The 16,598-nt window shown below is 32.8% G+C and overlaps 1 protein-coding gene across 1 annotated transcript in view; it reads left to right on the plus strand.

Annotated features, from left to right (window-relative positions):
* Positions 1-16,157, plus strand: part of LOC126965949 (protein bowel-like) — a 60,637-nt gene extending 44,480 nt beyond the window's left edge. The window contains exon 3 of the mRNA XM_050809770.1: positions 14,179-16,157. Coding sequence (XP_050665727.1) covers positions 14,179-15,475 — 1,297 coding nt within the window. The 3' untranslated portion in view covers positions 15,476-16,157. The remainder of the gene's footprint in view (positions 1-14,178) is intronic.
* Positions 16,158-16,598: the final 441 nt, after the last annotated feature.

The raw sequence follows: 16,598 nt of genomic DNA on the forward strand, positions 1-16,598 counted from the left end.
TCAATGTGTATATACTGTGAATTGTTTGTTAATATAGTATTGAAAAAAAGTCTTCAAAATAAATTGAAATTAATAATTTAATTTAAAAGTTCTAAGTTTTCACTTCTATTTTTAGGCTTTATGTATTTTCGTGACCTGCCAATCTATATAATGGTATCTTACCACGTAATTTATGCCTTCTACAAGATGTTGGTTTATTTTGACAATTTGCCCACTTATCAAGACCGATACCGGTAACGGTTACGGTTGTAAAGGCATATATACAATAAACATCGCCCAACATAAGACTTACTAGATCAACCGAGTTGTAGGGATTTTTATGTTTGTTGTAATAAAAAAAATATTAACGATCGGTTCTACGATTCGCGGCTTAAACGTTTTTTATATCCTTGGTACTAGAAAGTAGTAAAAACTACAATGACAAGATGGAGGCGAACATGACTGAAAGAACAAGAAATAAACTGCAATTAAGTTAGTTCCAAACTGATTTAGTAAACGTAAACTTAAACATTACAGACACATTTATTTTAAGTCACGTTGTAGAATGTAAATCTACAGAATTATTACAATTCACAAACACTCAATGGTAGCCATGCTCATAACAAATTGCCGAAGCCAGTTCAGTTGTAAAGCGTGGGCTTAATCTCGGTCCAACGGTTGCTTATGCATCTTTTATGTACGGCTAATACGCTTGAGACAACTTAAACGTGTACATTTGAATATACACGGTTACTTGCTTTAAATATTAATAGATTATAAGATTCAACGCGGATTATAAATGGGTTAAGCTGGGCTTTGGAATTAGTGTTATAAGAATTACACGCATAGTTGCTTTCGTATAACTGTGTAGTTTTGTAGCATTGAGATTAATTCTCAATGAATGACGCTAAATTAATTGCTTCGTAAAATACAAATTATGCTTTATTTCTTAAAATTTCTCAGTCAAATTCTTATTCAGAAGTAATTATCATAATGTGGCGATAATAGCGCCAACTAACTTTTTCGCGCGCTTCAGCCTGGAGTAGGTAATAGTAAGAAGGTGCGAGTAGATCCTAGTGTGTGTAAGCTAATTTTCAATGTATTATGAACCCAACGCAGCTGCGAACTGAGTACGATTTCAAATGACATTACCTAACATTGTATAGTTATCATCGGTCCTTTCATGCCAAAGCATTGCAGAATCTCTTTCAAACCAATTTTTTCTATGACTCTCATAATATCGCTGGGTGAGGAGACTTTCATAGAAGTTCATGTGCTCTTAGATGCAGGGTCCTATCAGCGTGGTGACCACGACATTGCTTGCGATGTGACGTGGTTTTTAATCCATTTTGCGATAGAATTAATTTAAATAAAAGTAATTTTTATCTAGTCTCTGCTTGCAGAGAGCATCGTCTATCATTTAGTAAATGAAAAATATTTCTTCAGCTTTATTACTTTTAAAATATTATTCACACTGAGATAAAGAAATAGGTAAAAACCAAATAAGTTAATCCGCATAACTCCAAACAACAGAATCGACTACTTAATTATTCAAATTGTCAGATTATGTTAATTCACTTGTCTCTAATCTCATTTGATTTACCTACGAAAGAGCGGCTTGTAAGAATTCCTTATAAATATATGTATGCCGTGTCGCTACTGTGCTGATTTCGTATGTCTTCAAATAGAATATAATTAAGTTGGTTATTAACATAATTGAGACTTATCTCATTGCTTTAAACCGATATGAAACTTTTATTGGTCGATACAGTTATATTAAGATAAGTATAACTTATGAACCGACAAAGCCTCGATTTAAAATATTTTTAAGATTCTAATTCAATATATATATTTATATATATACACAACATATTTAAAGATAATCGTAGCCGTACTAACCTAGCATATCACTCCTGTATCAATCGTATTTGTAGCCAATTTAATATACTTTCTCAAAATAATCAGCAACTCAATTTATTTAATTCCACATCAACCTGCTTTCATCATAATGTCATTGATCCCTGCGTAAGGGAGCAAATTTGTAGAAATTACTATTATTCTTGTTACACTAATTTTAATAATCTGTATGTCTTTAAATCTTTTATACATGCCAGTTATTGATATTTTTGCTATGTGTCTTTTAGTTTTATGTTTCCTTGGTGATATTTTTACATTTGTGCATGAATATTGTTGGTTTGTCAAATAAAGTTATAACTAGTGTTGCAAAGATATCGAATCTCATAGCAATATTATATATATAGATACAAGAAAGGCTCATTACTATCAGAGTGGTAGTTAAGCTTAGTAAGTTGAGTAAGGCTTTACTCGAGAGTGGGGTTAATGACCCTCCGGCATCCGAACACAGCTGCGGACTTGATCTTCTTACTTTTAATGGAAAATACAAGATACAAACTGATTTATTATAACCGTAATTATGATTTCATTTTTATTGGTTATTTATCAAATATGGAATGTTCGAGAGTATATTTTAGGTGGGAAACGTATAAATTGGTCATAATGTAAGCTGGATGTGTTGAGAATTTTTGCTGGAATGGATTCCTGGCCTATTAAATTTAACAAGGTTTTTGTCTGACATAAAAGTCAGACAAAAACCTTGTTATTATTAAAAACCTGATTAAAATTGGACAATCCAATAAAATGATATGACTTAGAAAGTAAAATTAAAGTAAACTGATTGTGATATTCTTCCTACAAACTTTTACTTACGGCATTTTCATTATATCCAAACCTTTTATAACTTATATTCTATTTTAAATTTTTTTAGAGGTACTTTTAGTTTTATTTTTCTATATTTCAAGAATTGCATTAAATGAATTAAGTAATTACTTTTTCTCTTACCTTTAAAATGTTTTTACTAATTCTATTAAGTTAATTAATATTTTTTTTAAACTACATTGATTTCAAACACGAATGGGAGACATATACTCGTAATTTTTATGAACTTGTATATCTATTTATACACATGTAGTTCTAAATAGCATATTAAATACTATTTAAAATTAATTTATTATTCCTTATTTGGATAAAAAAATATTTTTTCATTCTTTAATAATATTTTAAATTCTCTGTAATTTTCAATGGTAAATAACAATTTTGGTCTAAACCCATAGACTTATTTACGTTTGATATGTGGGTTGAAGTGGATAGCAAGAATAAGTTAATTGTATTGTCCTCAATAAGCTTAGCTTAGAACTACTTTGTATTACAAGTAAATAAAAGTACGTGACTTAATTGTGAAAGTTGTGGAGGACTGTTTTCTAAAGTTACACTTGACTTACAACCAATTTCAAACCTTATTTTTCTAATCTTTTAACAAATTATTGAAGTTATACTTCTTTAGGCGCGTTATGAAAAAATGATAATAGTAAATTTTAAGATGCGCGCGCATCACTGTAACACAAAACTAACAGGTTGAAGTTGGTTCCTAAAATTTTCTGACGTTTGCGACATTCGTTATTTTTTTTTTGGTTTCTTCGTCCATTATTATGACAGGCAAAGGGTGCAAGCCCATACAGCCATATTCATTATATAATAATTAATTGTCAAATCCATCTTTGCAAGATTTTTACAAAATTGTTCTACCCAAAACCGTAGAATAGTTCCAGGAATAAATCATTTTAACGATTTTTGCTTCGTTATGCCAACGAAGAATAACTTCTTGCGTGCATATACATACAGTACACACACACTTTTTTATGTATTTGAATTCAGTTTAAGAAGTCACTATCGCATTGTCATTTGCCCGATTTTTCGAGACCTTTCCAGATCATGTTTTCAGCAGGACTGCAGTTGAAATGGTCGTGAAAGTATTTGTCATAGTTGTCATTGTGAAGTTTAGCGTCATTTATTTCCTCGGAGGTGGTATGTGCTGGCTTAGAGGCATCTAAAATATATTGAATAGAAGTGGGCGTGGCTTAACTACATGAAAATTTATCCCTTTTATCCCAATAGCAGGTAAGAGAGGCAGCAAGAGCGTGAAACCATTCAAAATCACAATACTTAAAGGATATATAATATTTTAATCAATTTTTGTTTATTTATATCAATCATGTGAAAATATTGTAATGTAACGTTGCAGTCAAATACAATACAAGTTACAGTACCTTTGTTTTGTAGGAAAATTAAAAAAAACCTCGAAAAACATTTACTTTGGTGGTTTTTTTTTGAGAGAATTTATTTTAATCGTATTTTGGCTTTTGCTATATTATGTCCTACTAATATAATAAATGTGAAAGTTTGTATGTCTGGATGTATGTTTGTACCTCTTTAACGCAAAAACCAATGAAAGGATTTTGATGAAACTTTATAATAATATAGCTTACACACCAGAATAACTCAGGCTATAATTTATAAAACTATAATGTGAATTATCCAAAATATAAAATAAGTGTGAAGTAAGTAGAAAATAAATCTGCAATTTATATGGCAATACAACGTTTGCCGGGTCAGCTAGTTAAATAATATTGTCTTAAATTATTTCAAAAGCACAGAATTACTGGCAGACCACATAATGAGGAATAAGAGGTAAAATAAACATATATTTTTTTTAAATTTACGGTTGCTTAGAATATTTGTTGTGTCAGAAATGAGCGGCTGAGGCGAGTAATGAAAGCTCGATGCTAACTCGATAGTAAGGATTATCTCTAACCGTTACATCAATAATACATAGCTTATTAAGCCTTATTTTAAGTTTAGGTAGTAGAGACATTCACAAATTGAGACCGTTAAGTACAATCCGTACTTAACGGATTACATTCCAGCATTGTGTATTTACCTCTTAAGATTAATTGCTTCTGGTCTGGTCGTACCTGAAGCAGTTTCCAATGAAGATCTACAGGTATATTAAATCAAAGCTAAAAATTCCTACGAAAAGTAAGTTTACGAAACATTACTAAATCTAATCTAAATTTTCTAATTCCATGTAATCAAATCAAATGCACCAATCATATTTCGACAGACGATCGAGCTCATAGCAATAAAATTTCTCGTTCCGTAATAAAAGTAATATTTTAATTTACTTTTTTAATAGCCAGTTGATAGGATGTATAGATTCAGCCCTTTTTCCTTATTTAAATTGTAATCTTCAGTTGTTCACTGTTAAAGCTAAGTTTGGTTCAAAATATTTTCAGGTATTTATTACATTTTATACAAATAAAGGCTACGATTTTGTTTCCCGAATTTCATACAATCTAATATATAAAATTCTCATGTCGCGGTGTTTGTAGTTAAACTCCTTCGAAACGGCTTGACCGATTCTCATGAAATTTTGAGTGCATATTAGGTAGGTCGGACAACATCTATTTTTTATCCCCCTAAATGTTAAGGGTGGTCCACGCCTTTTTTTTTTAATTTTTTTTACATTTTTTTTTTAATTTTTTTGATTATGAGTCAGCATTAAAAGATACATACAACTTCAAATTTTCACCCATCTACGATCAACAATTACTTTTGTATCGCAATTTTAATATCGGCAATACAACGTTTGTTGGGTCAGCTAGTGATCTATAAAATCACAGCATAAAATATTACTTATTATCAAATTATTGTTTATAATTTTATATCTGGAATTTTGTCGATTAATGTTCAGAAATTTTAGACTAATCGTACTGTAAAAAATTCAGTAATTAATTAACTGGATTTAATACATTAATGTTCCGGTTAGTGAGTACATTTTGTTTCAACAATCCGGTGCATCGAGTCAGGAAGGACCATCATTACTTTTATTTTTATGCAAAAGAAGGACAAACGAGCGTACCTGGTGTTAAGTAATCACCGTCGCCCACATTCTCTTGCCACACCAGAGGAATCACAGGAAACGCTCCTGACGGCCTTGAACGAAGGTGTACGCGCTTTTTTTAAAGCCCATGTCGTATCGTCCCGCAAACACGTTACAAGGAAGTTCATTGCACAGCTGTGTAGTATGTGGTTTTTTTTTGGAGAGGAGGGAATTACATAGGTATTGAGGACTCGACCTCCTCTATGCTGTCAGCTCTGAAGGCTTTTACAGCGTCATAGGACGTGAGCCGTGGAGATCGTAAAGATTACGCAATAACAGTCGCGGGGCGTCCCTTAAGGAGACTCGATCCTCGGACCGACTGTGTGCTTGTGGGAAGGAGAAAAGATGAAGATAAAAGATGAAAAATGGGATGAACACACTTGCCGGCGAGTGCGTTGATGTATTGTATAATATATGTAAGTGTGTATGTATGTGTAAGTGTGTATGTATGAATATATTTAAGTAGTGTAAATTTTTATGGAGTGTGTTTGTGATTGTGTATGTGAGTTTGTCAGTCAGTCCGTGTGCGAGTGTGAGTGGATTGAAACGATTACAGGACGAGGACTAACGTCTCGTCGCACTGTAGATGACCGCCACACATCCAGATGGTAGGGTTGATATCCTAATTTGTGGCGTGTCGTGCGAAGGTGGAATTCGGCGGCAGGATATCTTCTTGCTTTTCTGATTTCTTGGTGATGCCAAAGAACAATGGAGACTGAAATTACTTACTATCAAGTAACTCGTAGCCTAGTATCTTATTATTTCATAAAAAAAAGTTATTACTGGTAGACGTATACAACCGTAACGAGTTAAAAAACAAAATATATTGAGGTCGTGTTCAAAACCTGTTTCGGTCATGCTAACTCTACCATCGTTTTGTAATTGAATATTTTTTATTCATAAACGTAACATGTTCTTAGATATCATACAAAAAACTTATACCAATTTGTTCACTTACAAATTTAAACTTCATATTTTAGAGTGTGAGGTTTGAGCAGTCTACTCTATTGGATTTACCTTATAAATGGAGATTTGGTACAGTTCTTGTTAAACAAGATCGGACATATGAATTTGTGATTGTTGTTTTGAGTTATTAAGTTAATACGGCTCTTTATTTTGTTTACTAAAAGAATTATTTCGCCTTTCGATGAGTTTTAGTACTAGCTTACATTAAGATTCAGAAAATTGTATAGATTGAGAGTACAGATTGTCTAGTCTTGAAGTCTTTTTGTTAAACTTAGTTATACTATCAGTATTTTGAACAATTTATTCCTTTATGCCTATTAAAAATAATTATTCAGTAAATGCTTGAATGTTTTAGGTATCTACGATGCCGTATTTAATACACAAGATGCGCGTGATGTATTAAAAAAAATATCGACTGGTAGTAAATAATAGAATAATATTGATATATTTACACGATGCGTTTTTATACTTTGACTTGTGTCTCTATAGATAAACAGATAACTATAACACTACCCGCAATAAACAAAAAACATAATATTCCACATTCTTCAAAGATCAGAAACCAGCATTATATATACAACTGCCTCACATTATCCGTAATGGAAAAATATTTTAATGCACGCCATTAGCCCGGAGATTCGAGCTGTCTGTAATTTCGTGTCTCGTTTTTTAATCTTCACGGAGCTGATGGGATTCTGTGCGAGTGTCCATCTGATCCTTATCTGAATGTTAAGACAGAGACGTAACTTATATTTTATATTGATCAACCGTCTCTGATAAATAGTCAGTATTTTTAAACATTAGTTGTTCATCTACATTGCTTATGATATTTAAATCAATCACAGGCCTTAAGATATATTTATTTGTAAGCACTTATAATAGGATACTTACTATATGTAAGAGCTAGGTGAAGGCTTTTTGTATTTGTTTGATTTAAAAGTTACTTGATTTTTGCGTCACCTTTGTAAATGTTTATTTAAACACATTGCTTTATATAAATTACCAGTTCATTCGCGTAGTGTTTTGGAAAGAATGATCAAAGTCTTGGTTAATTTTAAATCAAACACCGTTCAAAAACCTTGACACATGATGGAAACTCTTTTTAATTTTTTTTTAACTACCCACATCTTAACCTCTTTTGTCGAAATTTCGAATACGTTAACAATAATCTAATTATAAAGATAGAATGAATGAATAGCGTTAATTCTATATATCTTATAGAATAAATGAAGAAATGTTCTTTTTTATTTATTTAGATTCAGCAATGGTAATTACAATAATAAATATTATATATTATATCCGCTTTTAAGGAGGATAAAAGGAAATACGTAAAATTTAATTTACTTTAATTTAAAAAACTTACCTAATTTAATCATTATTTTTAATATCATGATTGGCTATCCAACTCCACATTAGGTTTTGTATAATCTTATGGATTAATGAAGCCTTTATTGCAAGCAAACTTAAAAGGTACATTTTTAACTTATGCTACAGCTTAATATACTAAATGATTATAATTATATTAAACCTTATATATACTATATCTTATGTTAATCATTGCTCGCTTGTCCACATAGGCCTCCTCCAGATCTTTTCAAATTTTCCTATCGCAAGTTGTTCTTCTCCATGTTGGTCCAGCAATCTTTTTGAAATCAACTTCCCATCGTATCGTTTGTCTCCCTCTATTTCTTTTTCCATATCTTGGATATCACTCTATAGTATCTTTTGTCCATTTATCTTGTTTGCTTCTTATCACATGTCCTGTCCGACGCCATTTTACTGTTTTAATTGTTTTTTCCACACTTTCCATTTTGTTTTCTTTCTTATGTTTGTTATATTTACCTTATCTTGCTTTCTTACTTTCAACAAACTGCGCTCAATCCTATTTTGGCGTATAATCGAATACATAAAATAAAATTGTAACAAACATACAAGTTACTAGAGTTACACGAAAGAGAGTTGAACAAAGCATACAAGATTTTATAACGATACGTTACTCGAACGGTTAGCTCAGTTGATTATAGCACCGGCACGGAACGCCGGAGGTCGTGGGTTCGAATCCCGCATCGTTCATAAAATTTTGTTTTTCAAATTTTATTTGTGTATTAATCCTAGAAGTGAGGGTTATCACTTAAAAAAAGACATAACATATTGTAATACAGAATCCTGCTTGTCTGTTTGTCTATGTTTCCGGTCGAAAAGCAATACTACTGAATATATTTAATTCTAATTTTTAATGAATATTATCAAGATTCCAGGATAGATTCTCGTAATAGCTTCCACGTAGACGAAGTCGCGGACTAGCAACTAGTTTCTATAATAAATTAAAATCATATCTCAGCTCGTTTCTCATGAAATACATGACAGTTGTTGTTTATAGTATAATTCAAGTTAAGGTAATTTCTTTAATAAAAGTTTAGCAACTATCAGATTAGTCATGGGAATGGCATCGGCTTTGAATCAAAGAACTTCGAAGATCTCAGGACTAGAGGATAGTAACGGTTCTGATGATCTGTGGGAATCATGAATATAATAATATTTTAACAGAAATATATAACTAAAATAATACATCTGATATTTAGCGCTTTCATTTACAGAAAAGAGTCACAGGGATTATACGAGGAAGCCTTACATAATTTATACTTCTAGATCTATCTACAGCTAGACAACCAATGAAAACAGGCCAGTTTTATTACTTTAGTGTGCGTGACAAGCTACGTCTTACACTCGCGATTTGTATGACACTTTGTGTTAGTGTGAGTGGATTGCTCAAAATAGAGGTTAGACAGCTGTCATAGTCTATCTAGGCGTAGAAATGATCTAAGTTTAAATCTTAAGAATCTTATAAATATTTCTTGTATGTTCTCCAGCTGTGAAGCATTAATATTGTAACGACTCCTTTTGAGGGAAGATATTAAGAAGAGATCCCTTTCTTAATTAGAGGTGCTCTTAAAGTCTTCGCAAGTCAAATAACAAATTCTAACAAAGAGTGAAATTTTAAGATGCGCACGCATCACTGTACCATAAAAGTAACAGGGTGAAGTTGGTTTCTAAACTTTTATGACGTTTGCGTCATTCGTTATTTTTTTTTTGGTTTCTTCGTCCATTTCATTCATTAGGACAGGCAAAGGCCATACAGCCGTATTCATTATTTAATAATTAATTGTCAAAGCCATCTTTGCAAGATTTTTACAAAATTGTTCTATCTCAAAACGTAGAATATCACGAGGACTAAATCATTTTAATGATTTTTGCTTTGTTAGGCCAAAGAAGTATAACTTATTTCGTGCATAAGTACACACACACTTTTTCATTTACTTGATTAATTGGTACCTACTACGTACATATTACAGCGAACAAGTACGTCTAACTTAAGAATTTGATATTACATAATTAATGTCAGTTTTCTTTTGTAATGAAATTTTCGTCAACAGGATGCGGTGAGAATAATGTCTTTTCAAAGTAACCCGGTAATTGCCTTGTTATAAACCAACGGCCACTTTGAACTCTACGAAACCTGTTTACGAGTTGTTCAGTTTTACATTCACGGAATAGAGACGTCCAAATGATTTTTCTAATTTATTATAGGTTTCTGATTTGATTGGATATTTTTATACTGGTTTATAATTTATGTTTGTTGTGAGAACAAGTTTGAAGATTATGTACGCTTCCTATCTGCTTCTAAAGGTGATTTTTTTTTATTTTAATATACCAAATATGATGCATTTAAGACCTACTTTACATTATCATTACTAAATCCCCTAGCCACAATAATCTATTGCATCTGATTGTAGTATATAGCGGGTTACAGATAAAACATGGATGTGTGGCGGTCCTCCACAGTGCGCTTTTCAAGGAGCTTTCTTCCACGTACTACAAAGCTGTGGAATTAGTTTCCTTGTGTGGTGTTTCTGGGACGATACGACATGGGTACCTTCAAAAAAAGCTCGTACACCTTCCTAAAGGGCCGGCAACGCTCCTGTGATTCCTCTGCTGTTGCAAGAAAATGTGGGCGGTGGTGATCACTTAACACCAGGTGTACACAGTACAGGTGACCCGTAGCTCGTTTTTCCTCCTTTTTCCATAAAAAAAACCAGATCTTATAACAAAAATATAATATGCTGACTTTGTGCGTTAGTTTTGCGATTCTAAATTTAATTTTCTGTTCAATGACACAGCAAGGAAATTTAAAAAAAATATACGCAGTATTTTTAAAATTATTTCTATACGAAAATAACTTATTGACTCTTTGATCAAAATTTGATAAATTTTATCAAAACTGTTTTAATTAATAGTTCAAACGATTTATACAAGTTGCGTGCTTCTCGTTTTTGTAACGCCTATCACTTTTTCATTTCAGTTAATTGAATTTGTCTATAATTGGATTTTACACTCACATATTTATTATAAGTATATGATTATTGCTATAATTTTTTAAACTGCACATCAAAACATCATGAAAACGTGGTAAAAGTTACTTACATAACACAAATGACTTTCTTAATGATACCACAGATTCGGATTTTATTGGACGAGTTTCTTCCCCCCGTTCTTCTCAGGTCTGGGGCATACTTTTTCGAATGGCTGGTAATTTTTAACTTTCAGGTGATATCATATACTATTCTTAGTAAAAATATTTTAATTTGAATTTGGCTTTGTTCACAGAAAGCGTTAAAACTGTGAATCATTGGAAAGAATTCTAAAATCTCTGGAAAGAGCTATTCTAAAGATAGTGCTTATCTTATAAAGCTATACTATACTCTACCAACCTACTTTACTTAGAATGCCAAGTTTTAACGGTCCGGCAATAACTATATATAATAACTATTCACTCTTCGGAGTATTTTAATAAAATATACTACCCTACCCCTCAATGTGACTCTTGTTCGAGCACGCCGCCGCACCCAAATATATCTCATAATAAAATGTAAAATGGCCTTCGCGAAACGTCAATATGATGCTCTCTCTTCTAAACTTTTCAATAAGATTCATGAGAAGACTTTTACCTACATCTACCAGTGGGGGGCTCCTTTGCACAACGGCGCCTATTTCTGCCGTGAGCGCCGTAGCTAGTGAAATTACTGAGAAAACGAGACTTAACATCTCATGTCACAAGGAGACAAGCGCAATTGTAGTGGCGCTCAGAATTTTTGGGTTTTTCAATAATCCTGAGTTGCACTGAATTGTGATATGGGCAGGGCGTATCAATAACCATGAGCTGAACGTCCTGCTCGTCTCGTCGATTATTTTTATTAACAAAAATACGCATCCGACAGAAAACAACATAAGAAAAACTTAACGACCACCGTAAAAATTCTTCTCAAAGATATTACAGGACGTTCAATAATAATCTTGATATGAGTGTAATAACAAGATTTGATAATGTTCAATATTACACTAATTCAAATAATTATAGCAGGACTTTGTAGTACATTATAATAAAAAGGATAAATTAGGCTGAAATACACATTTATGTGAAATCTTCTTAAGTATTTAAATAATTAAGGCCATCTTAGCGCGAGACTTGGTTTCGTATTGACATAAAATCAAACGACCTCAGAAATGCAGGCATTGCTAAGTAAGAAAACTTGTATTTATTTTAATCCTCGTTCCTTCAAGACATGTTAATTTTAAATTGTGCAATTGTGTGTATTGTAAGCGAATAATATTATCATTAAAAATATATTATAAAAGCGACCTATATAGCCGAGTAGTTAGCGACCCTACCTACTAAGCTATAGGTCCCGGGCTCGAATCCTGGTAGGTGCAAACATTTATATGATGAATATGGTTGTTTGTTTCCGAGTCATGGATGTTTATATGTACATATATATGTTTAAGTAAGTATATTATATTAAATATATCATTGTCTTGCAACCCATACCACAGGCTATGCCTGATTTGGGGCAAGATAATTTGTGTAAAAAGTGTGTGGATATTATTATTAAATGTAAAATAGGCTAAGCAAAGGCATTTTAAAATGTGCTTACAATTTAAAGATAAACGTAAAAGATTTAGCGGTTGTTTTTAAATGAGTGATGAATTTTTGTTTATGGTTGGTCGACCGCGAAGAATCTGATTTTTTTATTTTCATAAGATCAATTTCAAGGATCCTAATACATATTCAAAAATAATGGTAGAATCAGTTAATCATTACAACATGATATGAAAGTATTTAAAAATATTTATACATGCTTCAGAGACTAGAAAAGACAAAATAATAAACACTTGCAATACCTGCCTACTTACAGTGCTATGATTTACTTGTTCTTTTATGACAATAAGCGACGAGTCGAATAGGAAGTTCAGCTGATGGTAATTGATACAGACAGAGGTCTTTTAATATCACTGCAAAACCAAATTTTCAATGTTCAATGTATTGTTACAATTAGCGATAAAAAGATGTAAATAATTGGTACTATGTAATAAATATTGTACATTTAGTAATTTAAGTTATTTGCAGTGATTGTAAAAGAAAATGAAATAAAGTATTATTATCAATAAAGTATTATTATTATTATTATACACATAGCCCATTAGCCCGTAAATGGGGTATACGATGTTAAACAATATCAGTAATTAATGTGTAAATATACCACAAGGTAATACATTGTACACAACGTGGGCTTCCTATTGAATAAAACAATAAAAAAAATACAATGAAATGCCGCCTTGAAAACTCCAAAAATTCTGAGAAGCACCAAAATTGTGCTTGTCACCTTGAGACATAAGATGTTAGGTCTCATTTGCCCAGTAATTTCACTAGCTTCACTATACTTCAGACCGAAACACTGTTATAATACCTTTAACTGATCTTGAACAAAAAACACATCTTTTAAGTTTTTGTTTCAATTTAACTGTAGTAGAACAACGTGACACAGAAATATAATGTGATAAAGTCACTTTTGCAAGTGACTAAATTTAATCAATTGATGCCTGATACAGCAGTGGTTTTAATCGAACCGATCGGCCACAAAATGCTTTTAACGTAATTCGATTCGGCTGAACTGGTACTCTCGAAAGGCTATTTTAAATGAACCTCCGTAGAATATCTCGCCAGTATTAATTAAAGAAGCAACGGTGTTCGGGCAGCTCAAGCGAGATTGGTTTATAACAGCGATACATCGTCTGACTCGCCTTGAGACTATGAGTCTCAAATTACTCGGAACACGTTCAAGGCGTTTGCGCAGAATAGTGGTGTTCAAAGTTAATATATGACTTTGCAATGTTATTCAGAGACAATGTAATGATATTGACTTTAAAATGGGAACGCCATCTTTAAAATATAGGTACCATACATAAAATTGAGGCATCAAAGTAATTGTAACAATTATAATTTTTAACACAACTGGTTTACTTGAAACAGAAAATACCGTAAGCAAAATAACAGATTAAAGAATGTTAAAAATAATTTTTTAAAACTTCGTTTGTTACAGGTACATACATTCAAAAGAAAAACCGTTCAAATGCACGGAATGCGGAAAAGGATTTTGTCAATCAAGAACATTGGCTGTTCACAAGATTCTACATATGGAAGAATCCCCACACAAATGTCCAGTTTGCAGCCGCAGTTTCAATCAACGTTCAAATCTGAAGACCCATCTTCTTACACACACTGATCATAAGCCTTACGAATGTAACTCATGTGGAAAAGTTTTTAGAAGAAACTGTGACTTAAGACGTCATGCTCTAACGCACGCTGTGGGAGATGTTCCACCAGGAGATGTTCTGGATGTTGGTGAAGAAGATATTGGTAAACCAGGTTCACCGATAGAACCGGGTTTTGATGACGAAGATGCAGAGCTGTCATCGCCAGATCATTCCCCAGAAAGAAGAGCGCGCTCATCATCTGTTGAAAGCATTGGCAGAGAGCATAGTGAAGAAAGGCCAAGACGATCTTCTCCACCACCTCATAGTGTGGAACGAACTCATTGTCACCATAACGAACCAAGAGACAGAGCAAGCCCTTACACTATGAGACCACAGTATCAAGAAAAACATCGCATGCTTTCGACAGAGTTTTATGAAAAACGGAGATTCACTTCCGAAGAAATAATGGAGAAGGAAATGCGTTATTCAGATGTTCCCGAGCCGCAAATGAGACATCCTCAACTACACATTCGAAGAGATTTGCATCAAATTCATCCACCTGATCCATCGAAACTAGCTCAAATGGCCAGTCCAACAATAGACCCAGGCCCTTCAGGAATGTTTTTAGGCCAATTTAGGAAGAGAAGCCACCCACCTGACATATCAGATACTCTTAGAACCTGTGCACCAGTGTACAGAACCCGATCTCCTGAACCAACAAATTTGTCAATGCCAAGACAACCAATTGGGGGACACGATGTAGTAGTTGGGATACCACCTGCATCTATTATTGGTATAACGTCATATCATAAATATGGACTACCATTGCCACCACCGCACACTCAAGTAGCTTACGGACCTTTAGCACATGCAGTTTTAGGTCCACAACAAACAGTAGCTCAAGATCTTATCGTCAAACAAGCAGCTCCTAAAGATACAAAACCTTGTACGACAACCAACGTTTCCACCTGCAAAGACGCAAACCCTGTCAACAAAGGAAATGATGATATAAATTCGAGTCCTATTGCTAACGGGATAAAAAATATTGTTGGGATACAGCCTGCTACAAATTCTAAAGCAGGAAGCAGTACATCTACAGGTCCGAAAAAAGGCTTTAGCATAGAAGATATAATGAGACGTTGATTATCGATTATTGTAACTTTAAAGATATTAATGTAAATAAAGGTAAGTTTAGGATTAGGTTTTGCAATATACGTTTATCCTTTATTTAATACGAAAAGTATTATTAGCTCAGGTTTACTATTAAATTTTAGCAATAGCATTGTATTTAATTTAAATGTGGATTGGGTTTTCGTAAAGATCTCATTATGGTTTGTTTGTGCAGTGTTTTAATACGTCCAAATTTTATAAAGTTAGGTGATGAGATAATTAGGGCTTACATACTGTTTACGTTATTAACTAGTTTTATATTTCATGTTCAAATGTGAAAGTTTGAAGATATAAGAACGAAGATATGTCAGTTTGTGTAGTATTTTATAGCACACGAAGCAATTTTTATAATATGTGACTGGTGTAGTGATGTATAAATGTGTTATTTATTATTTAGTTTATAAGGCTAATTTGTGCGAGGAATATTGTTAGTTTTAAAATACATGATATTAGTTATATTTTACGTGATTTTGTTGTAAAATAATTAAGTGATATTGTTTTTGCAGAGTTTTGAAATGTATTTTAGAATATTATTAATTTTGATACGTAGTTAAAAGTACCTAAAATTTTTGTACGTACATTTTCGATTAAAATTAAAATTTATTCCTATAAGTGACATACGGAAACTTAAATAAAGAATACTACTGTAATTTGATACAAATTGTTTTACTTTTTTATTCAAATATTAAACCTGAAGATACATACATATTATTATTGCGACAATAACAAAATAATTCGTGCCCAGTGCTCTCAGAACAACATGTCTTTAATGGAATAAGAGGACAAGGGAGCGTACGGGGTAACCTAATGTTAATTGTTAAGTGATCACCGCCGCCCACATTCTCTTGCAACATCAGAGAAATGACAGCCGCATCGTCCTGGAAATACCGCACAAGGGCTTCCTTGTGTGGTATTTCCGGGCGGGCGAGCTTTCGCCCCACTGTGGAGGAACGCCACACGTCCAGATGGTGGGAATAATATCCTAACTTGTGGCGTGTCGTGCGAAGGAGGAATTCAGCTGAGAGAATAGGGTCAAACAGCTCTTCGGAACACTTCCCTTTATAAATGCGGTATAAGACACACATTGAAGCGACGT

This window comes from Leptidea sinapis, chromosome 9 (assembly GCF_905404315.1).
Source record: "Leptidea sinapis chromosome 9, ilLepSina1.1, whole genome shotgun sequence".
Lineage (NCBI taxonomy): Eukaryota > Metazoa > Arthropoda > Insecta > Lepidoptera > Pieridae > Leptidea > Leptidea sinapis.